At 33.5% G+C, this 9,123-nt stretch overlaps 1 protein-coding gene across 2 annotated transcripts in view; it reads left to right on the top strand.

The window, feature by feature from the left end:
• The window catches only part of CLGN (calmegin), a 34,844-nt gene extending 27,655 nt beyond the window's left edge, over window positions 1-7,189 (top strand). For both annotated transcript variants that reach the window (XM_011955800.1, XM_011955801.1), the window contains 5 exons: window positions 1,281-1,496; window positions 2,928-3,053; window positions 3,261-3,420; window positions 4,920-5,020; window positions 6,341-7,189. In XM_011955800.1, coding sequence (XP_011811190.1) covers window positions 1,281-1,496; window positions 2,928-3,053; window positions 3,261-3,420; window positions 4,920-5,020; window positions 6,341-6,421 — 684 coding nt within the window. In that variant the 3' untranslated portion in view covers window positions 6,422-7,189. The remainder of the gene's footprint in view (window positions 1-1,280; window positions 1,497-2,927; window positions 3,054-3,260; window positions 3,421-4,919; window positions 5,021-6,340) is intronic.
• Window positions 7,190-9,123: the final 1,934 nt, after the last annotated feature.

Here is a 9,123-nt window from a genome sequence, read left to right as displayed (position 1 = left end):
AATACAAAAAATTTGCCGGGCGTGGTGGCGGGCGCCTGTAGTCCCAGCTACTCGGGAGGCTGAGGCAGGAGAATGATATGAACCCAGGAGGCAGAGCTTGCAGTGAGCCAAGATCGCGCCACTGCACTCCAGCCTGGGTGACAGAGCGAGACTCCGAAAGAAAAAGAAAAAAAAAAAACCCTGGTGCGATCTTGGCTCACTGCAACCTCTGCCTCCCGGGCTCAAGCGATTCTCCTGCTTCAGCCTCCCAAGTAGCTGAGATTACAGGTGCGCCCCAGCACACCTGGCTAATTTTTGTATTTTTAGTGGAGACGGGGTTTCACCATGTTGGCCAGGCTGGTCTCAAACTGCTGACCTCGTGATCTGCCCACCTCGGCATCCCAAAGTGCTCGGGTTAGAGAAGTAAGCCACCGAGCCGGGCCCTGATTTTTTTCTGATATCAATCAGACATCTTTTGAGTGTACCTAGCTTTTTATATTAAAAGTTTCTATGTTATCCACTTAACCCTCTAGTTTTATCTTTGTAATTATTTATGGACACGTTCTAACATTATATATATGCAGTTTCATATTCTAATTACTCACTGTAGTTTTTATTAAAAGCATTTAACACAAAATATTTCTTTTGGTAAATATTGTTTAATGTCTGTCTCTTTTATTCTACTTTAAACTCCCTAATACAAGAACCATGTATGTCTCCATCATCTGGCATAGTGCCTGGTCCAGAATACATACATGTGATGGCGGAGTGACTCAATGAGCAATGATATTGTTGAATGTATTTGATTTAATTGACAGTTTAATCATTTAAGATCTAATGGAAGTTTTATGTTGAGTAGTTGTGCTGAGATTCAACCATACCTGATTAATGATATCTGTCATGTGTATATGTTAAATGGAGTAACTCCATTTTTGCTATACAATAATCTTTCTGATTTGGACAACTTGAGTAACATTTTGCAATGAATAACTTTACTAAATCTAAAAATTTGTCTAAAATAGACAAATTGTGAAATTTATTCACGTTTCTGTTTATGTTGGATTTTCCCTTTCCCTTTTTTTGCAGAATTTAAAATCATTATCCCTCATAGGAAATATTGTGTACACAGCAAAAAGAAACAAGATTTTATTTCCAGTATATTACTAATGAATTAATATCAGTTAAAGTTTTCTTTTTTCCAGTTAGCATTGTGAATTTCATTCAACAGCAGCTATTTATTAAGTAGCATTTATAATGAAGTTATTTTATTTGAAAATGTCTTCAATTACTTTTTCTTCCAGGGAATCTGGAGTCCTCGAAAAATTCCTAATCCAGATTATTTCGAAGATGATCATCCATTTCTTCTGACTTCTTTTAGTGCTCTTGGTTTAGAGCTTTGGTCTATGACCTCTGATATCTACTTTGATAATTTTATTATCTGTTCGGAAAAGGAAGTAGCAGATCACTGGGCTGCAGATGGTTGGAGATGGAAAATAATGATAGCAAACGCTAATGAGGTATGGTGTTGACCAATAGCAGTAGTGATATAACTATGAATAATGATAACAAGATTTGGTCTCAGGCCGGGCGCGGTGGCTCAAGCCTGTAATCCCAGCACTTTGGGAGGCCGACACGGGCGGATCACCAGGTCAGGAGATCGAGACCATCCTGGCTAACACGGTGAAACCCCGTCTCTACTAAAAAATACAAAAAACTAGCCAGGCGAGGTGGCCGGCGCCTGTAGTCCCAGCTACTCGGGGGGCTGAGGCAGGAGAATGGCGTGAACCCGAAAGGCGGAGCTTGCAGTGAGCTGAGATCCGGCCACCGCACTCCAGTTTGGGCGACAGAGACTCCGTCAAAAAAAAAAAAAAAAAAAGAAAGATTTGGTCTTGGTTGTAGGTTATTCAAATGGCTCTTTTAAAGGCAAATAAATGTGCAATAATTACTAAATGCCAAGGAAATGTGTTTGAATAAGTTTATGCAGACAAAATATTTTGCTTTTTATGTTACTTCATTATGAACTACATATGCATATGTAAGTCCCCATTTTATTCATTGAATTATAATATCTCTAATGGGATTTAATGCTTATTTACTGTTTATAGAAGAAGGCTACTTAATATCTTTGTCATCTTGCCAATTCAAGACCTAAGTGATAATGATAATCTAAATATTACTGTTTATTTATTTTAACTATTTTTTACTTAGAGGAATGTACAAAGAATTTATATTTTAACATTATTAAATTCTGTTCCAGTTCTTTCCCAAAATCTTTAACACTGTTTAGAAAAGGTTAAGCTAAATAATTTCAACACAATGCATCTTAGAAAATGTATCTTTAAATTCAGTTGCTATAAAGAAAAATTCTTACCTTACATTTGGTTCCTTGGGTCACCAGTGAAAAACCATCAAAAGAGTAGGTAAAGAGGGATTCTCGTTTTGAACCTCTTGTACCTAAAACATTTCATTTTTTAAATTTTATTTTAATAAGAGAAATAATATCCTTATTGAAGGTCTTGTATGTGACATGTGTTTATATAAAAAAGAAAACAATTCTGAGGTATGATTTTAATAAGTTCTTTAAAAGTACAGAATGAATGATCAGAGTACAGAATGAATGATCACTTCAAATAAACCAGGTAATACATCCATAAAAGGTAGTTCTATTCTGAAATTTACCAAAAAGGAAAATTACCATTTTTCTTGCCAGTATGTTAGAAGTTTCCACTTTTGTCATATCTTCTGCTATCAAGTCTCACTCAGTGATGCATGCTAATAATTAAATTAGACTTTACAAAGTATAAGGTGGGAAAATGAAACTTCTTTTACTTACAAGTTCATCACTCCTTAATGTAAAATGCCTGAGCAAATAAGTTTTTTGTATCTTGTGTTACCCAGTAAAGGTTTGTAAAATTTGAATTGCATTTTTGTGCTTATCTCATCTATAGCCTGGTGTATTAAAACAGTTAATGGCAGCTGTGGAAGGGCACCCATGGCTTTGGTTGATTTATCTCATAACAGCAGGAGTGCCAATAGCATTAATTACTTCATTTTGTTGGCCAAGAAAAGTAAAGGTAAAGAAAATTGATTTCCTTCAACATTTTTCCCCAAATTTCTTATTGTTTAGGAGTTCTATAAATTGAGCAAGTGATTCTTAAAAGTAATGAACTAAATGTCTCATAAGTTTTACTTTCATTATGTATGTTATCAATTATTGCAAAAAAAAAAAACTTTTTCAAAATAGCACTCTGCCTTTAGTAAAAATATGTTAACTACCACAGAAGAAATACAAAGATACAGAGTATAAAAAAACCGACACATGTATACCACAAACAAAAGGAGTACTAGAGCAAGAAGGAAAGGAAGAGAAAGCAGCCCTGGAAAAACCGATGGACCTGGAAGTGGAAAAAAAGCAAAGTGATGGTGAAATGCTTGAAAAAGGTAAGACAATAAGAGTGATTTATAATGGAGACCCTGGGTAAAGCTCATCAAACAGTATATTGCCTTGAAATAACTAGGTGTTACACTTGTTTATCATCAAGTTTATACATCTGAATCTCCCAAGAATATGTGACTATGGCAAGAAGGAGTAATAGTCAGTCAACTGAGCAGTCACCCTGTTTATAGTTTTTGTGTTCTAGGAAGAAGGAGATTTAAATAGTGTTCAGTTGCTTCAGAGCCTAGCAGTTATGAATCCCATAGGCCATAGCTTTTTGCAAGGATGTTTCTTGGCTCTGGGAGTGTAGAAGATGAATGGAGCGTGATAGAGGGTATATATAATGGCCTCTATAGAAAAGAAATAGATATAAAGCAAGGGATTGCAGCAACAAAATCAACACCAAGTCTTCCAACGGCTATTGTTAATCAGATGCTTATCATATAGAATAAATAATTTAATTAATTTTCTGAAAGGATTGCTGAACCTATATCCCCTTCCCATCCTATATTAAACTCTTGAAGATGTTAGAACTGAAGTCACCATTTGGTGGCTCTCCACTGAGACCTCCTTACCTGAGGTAAAAATAAAACTATTGATTTGCCCAGTGTCCCAAGTCAGATGTCTTGAAGCACAATGTTTAACTCACTTGACAAAACAGTTGACTTAAAAACACATGTGTGTCTATTTTTTTAAGAGAGAGTGTATATATATACACACATGTACATGTATAAATGCATGTACATTTATACATGTATGTAGTAGGATCGGTATCTAAAACAACAAATACTTCAGGTTGTAAGTTTTTAGCCTTATTTTTGTAACTTCTTAGTGCTTAGTATATTGATGTCTGGATCAACCTTATTTAGAGGACATTTAAGTACCAGAAGGGCCTGCTTGTATAAAGGTACTTTCACCTATACATGTAGTCCCACACTGGAACTACATGGCAGAAGTAGAGCTGATTTTTCAACTTCCCTTTCCCCAAAGCCCATTCTTGGTGGGGTAGGAGTTTTTACTTTATATAGCTCCTAGGACATGCTTAATATCTTTTGGTTAACAATGATGACAAAGGTTGGAGGTTCTGCTAAATGGAATCCTAAGGAAGGTCAATAACTGAAAAAATGCCTGATAATGTCCACAGAGAACAAATGTAAGTAAATAACATATTGAAGATTAAAAGATCACCAAAAATTAAAGGAAGTATTTCCCGAGACAGGAACACAGGAAAGATGATTATTTTTTGGTTTTCATATTACATACAGACTGAATGCTTAAGAAGTTTTTTAAACTTGTCCCCCAACTCAAATATGATGATTCATTTATAAAATATGACAATATAATTAGTATTTATAATTTTTAAAATTTTGAATGGAAGAAGTTGCTTCTAAATCTTGGAATAAATCTTGGAATTTAAATAAATCCCCTTTATTGTACTTAATACTTTTCAGTAGCAAAATTCTAATTTATTGAGTCTTTGCTTTTAATAAAATCTGTATTCTAGAAGAGGAAAGGGAACCTGAGGAAAAGAGTAAAGAAGAAATCGAAATCATAGAAGGGCAAGAAGAATGTAATAAATCAAATAAGTCTGGATCAGAGGATGAGGTAACAGAAAATAAACTGGTTTCTATGTATAGTTGTTATCCATAAAAAGTTCTTTCAATAAAAGCACCAATCTGGTTTATGAAATAATTTTTGCCATATTTCTCTCAGCTTTTCTAAGAGCCTCTATATTGTTTTTAAAACATATCCATAAGGAAGGAAAGACAAATTCTATAATTTATATTGTCTCAATGCCTAGTAAAACAGTACAGAGCAAGCCTGTGACTTACAAAATATGAAGATAGAATACGTGTATCCAAAATTATGACTTTCTCATTGAAATTCTATTGAAAAGCATAATAAACACATTGTTTGAATATTTAAAAGATAATTGTCATTATTATAATTTTTATAGCTGTTGTAAAACATCCTTAATGTTTCAATATTTTACTCTCATGTTTTGAAATATTCATTCACTGGGTAGTTGAGTACTATCTGCCTGATAGGGTATTTTTCTCAAATCTTTAATGAATTTCCCCCACCCCCATCAGTCTACCCCGTTTTGTGTCCTGATATAAAATGGAACTTTGCATAATGCTTTTTTTTTTTTTGTAAGTTATTATGGAATGAGAAATCCAGAGTATAATTAGAGCCAGAGCTTTCTTTTTTCTTTTTCTTTTTTTTAACCCAGCATAAACCAAAAGCCAGTTTTCTCTGGCCCTTAAAGAGCTGCATAGCCTTACCCCACAGAGTCACCATGCTAACATACTACATTCCAACTACGTAGGTAGGATAAAAGTACAGTTCTGCCTGCTGTTGCATGTGATTAAATTTTGTATTTTATCTATTTGAAGAAATCCTCCAAATAAATTTGCAGTTATTGTTAAGTCTTTCCTAATGTTCAATCAGTACACATACTGGCTGCTGGTCTTCCTGCCCTCTGAGTTTTTATAGGGACTTTGGGGACCATTATCTAGTATGAATATCCATATTTAGGGAGATCTAGGTGAAGACAGTTTCTTCCAGAGCCAAGGTTTAAATAATCATTGTTTCTGCTGTGACTTTCTTAAAATAATACCTGCAGTCATTTACTTGAATATGTACTCTATTTACATTTATGTTACAAAACACTTTGTGTACCTTCAAAAATATCTTAATTCCATCTTTCAGTCTGTCTTTTTATGTGCATGTCTCAGTGAGCTAGAATACATTGATTTTTGTATAGCCTTGAGAAATAACTATAACTTTACTTCATATAATACCTTCATAATAGCACTTGATTGATAGCACATATATTTTAGAGAATAATAAATATATTATTTACTACTATCTACTAGTTACTTGTTATACTAAAAGAAACCTTTTCATAATTATTTTTTCTAGATGAAAGAAGCAGATGAGAGCACAGGATCTGGAGATGGGCCAATGAAGTCAGTACGCAAAAGAAGAGTACGAAAGGACTAAACTAGATTCAAGTATTTTTAATTCCTGAGAGGGATGTTTGGCATTCTAAAATCAGCATGCCAGACTTGAACTTTAATCAATCTATGCACATCCTGTTTCTAATATCTAGCAACATTTTTCTTTCAGACATTTATTTTAGTCCTTCATTTCAGAGGGAAAAAAAAGCATCTTTGAAGTTACCTGGTCTTTGAATTTAGAATAAAAGTGGCACATTACATATCGGATCTAAGAGATTAATACCATTAGAAGTTACACAGTTTTAGTTGTTTGGAGATAGTTTTGGTTTGTACAGAACAAAATAATATGTAGCAGCTTCATTGCTATTAGAAAAAATCAGTTATTGGAATTTCCACTTAAACGGCTATACAACAATATAACTGGTAGTTCTATAATAAAAATGAGCATGTGTTCTGTTGTATAGAGCTAAATGCAATAAAGTTTCTGTATGGTTGTTTGATTCTATCAACAATTGAAAGTGTTGTATATGACCCACATTTACCTAGTTTGTGTCAAATTATAGTTATGGTCAGTTGTTCGCTTAAATTATAGATTCCTTTAAAGAGGTGCTTTGTTCACAAAATCACTGGATTATATTGTAGCATATTTTACATTTGAATACAAAGATAATGGGTTTTATCAAAACAAAATGATGTACAGATTTTTTTTCAAGTTTTTATAGTTGCTTTATGCCAGAGTGGTTTAGCCCATTCACAAAATTTCTTATGCATACATTGCTATTGAAAATAAAATTTAAATATTTTTTCATCCTTAATACCCTATTTAACAGGTTATTGTTGGGGAGGCTTTATATTATTTTCCTTATTACTAAGAGATTCTAATGGCTGATTTCGATTCATCATGCTTTTATATATTTTTTTTCTTGTTTCCAGTGGGGTTGGAATGCTTTTGTATTTTTATCTTTTTTCTTTTTTCCTGACAAGTTTCAGTCTATTTTAAGTCTGTCATCTCATCTATGAATAGCTTCAAAGCTGCCACTGAGGTGGATAGGAGCAACTATTATTATTGCTCTTCTTTTTAAATCAGTTGCCATGTCACTGGACTATATTAAAATGGAGCTGTGTTGTTCCATTTAAAATATTTTGTTTATGAAATTCTTATGTCTGGGTAACAGGTTTAGACTCTGGAAGAGGATCTAAATCTTTGAGACCACAGAACTACTTGAATACTAACTACCTAGAGAACTTTCCACACGTTAGGTAGGATTTTGGATTTCTTCACAGACGTACACATACCCCATCTTTGGGCAAGCCCTAAACTATTATAGGTTCCCAGACAACTCCTTCCCCAGTAGGTAAATTTAGAACTTATGAATAAGGAAAATAAGTCTCTAGCTTCTGCTTTTACTGAAGGAAGCCAAACATAGCCACTAATACTATTCACTCCTTACTTCAAAGAGTGAATTGAGAAAGAAAATAAGTTATTTACTCCATTGTTATACTCTGAAGTTCTATAAATTGGTGGTAGAAAATCTTAATACATAGTATTTAGCCATACTTTGTATTTATTTAATATGAACTGAACACATCTTGCAAGCATTCTCCCTCTCTAGCTCACCTTGCATTTGGAGTGTAATAACCCTAGATGAGAATATTTCTGAAGGTAAAGCACTACTTCGGGAGATAACTTCTTTTTTAATTTAATGAAAACCTTCTTGCCTGGGAAGATTCTTGCATGTGAACATTTTTCTCTAAAGACTGTTTAAAGCTTGGTTTTTTTTGTTTTGTTTTGTTTACTTTCTTGGTTGCAGATTCATTTGTTTGGTTAAACTCCATGAGCTTGCAGTGGTAAAATTTGAGCAACTGAATTTGCCAAATCACTGCTAATTCTTGTGCACATACTCCTTTGTGGATGTACCGTAACTGACAGGTTTAACAAAACTAAAACTCTAATGTATAACCTGTACTATATCCATGCAGTAGATAGTCTTTCTTAATAATCAAATGGCTTTTTCCTTTTATTCCCTAATCTGACTTTATTGTTCAAAATGACTCAAAATACATCTTATCCATAAAGGAGAGAAATAATGTATTTTGCTTTTCTTTATTTTAGTTTGCCTTTTCAGAGGCGTTTTAACTTGATCAGTGTAAAGTAACGTCCCTTTTCTTGAATATTTTTTACTGATGGTCTTGCTTCCATTAATCATTTCTCCAGGAAAACATCATGTTTCTAGAATTAGTCTTTTTGAGGTATCAGACCACATTTGGAGGAGAAACGTGATGGAACTGCTTACATGTTAAAATGAACCACTAGAAATGAATTTAATGTATTTTAAAATTTCAGAATTCTAGTCCCTAAATGGTTTTGTATTCAGTAGAAACTATTCAGAATAGTTAAAACATAAATACATTACACTGTAGGCATCTGTGAACAATGTTTTGTTCTCTTTTCAATTGTGGCTATATGTTCTAACTTTAGCAGGATTTAAAGATTATAAGATGGCTAAAGTAAGATAATTAAATCTTTTATATGTGATCTATTAAAACATAAAAGAATTTCTGCATACATTTCAATAATTTCTTCCCCCTCAAAAGTATGTAACTCCCATGTATTTCCATAGTATGAGAGCTGAGTTTTGGAAATAAGATTATGCCTTAATCTGAAAGGTCAGATATGAGGCAAATTGATGGGAAAGATAATGCATGGAAAAGTAGGGTAGTTTTAGAGAAGATGGGCAACATGAC

The sequence above is a fragment of the Colobus angolensis genome, unplaced genomic scaffold (assembly GCF_000951035.1).
Source record: "Colobus angolensis palliatus isolate OR3802 unplaced genomic scaffold, Cang.pa_1.0 Scaffold400, whole genome shotgun sequence".
NCBI classification, from domain to species: domain Eukaryota; kingdom Metazoa; phylum Chordata; class Mammalia; order Primates; family Cercopithecidae; genus Colobus; species Colobus angolensis.
Note: the sequence above shows the minus strand (reverse complement) of the source record. Positions and strands in the feature narration are given on the sequence as shown.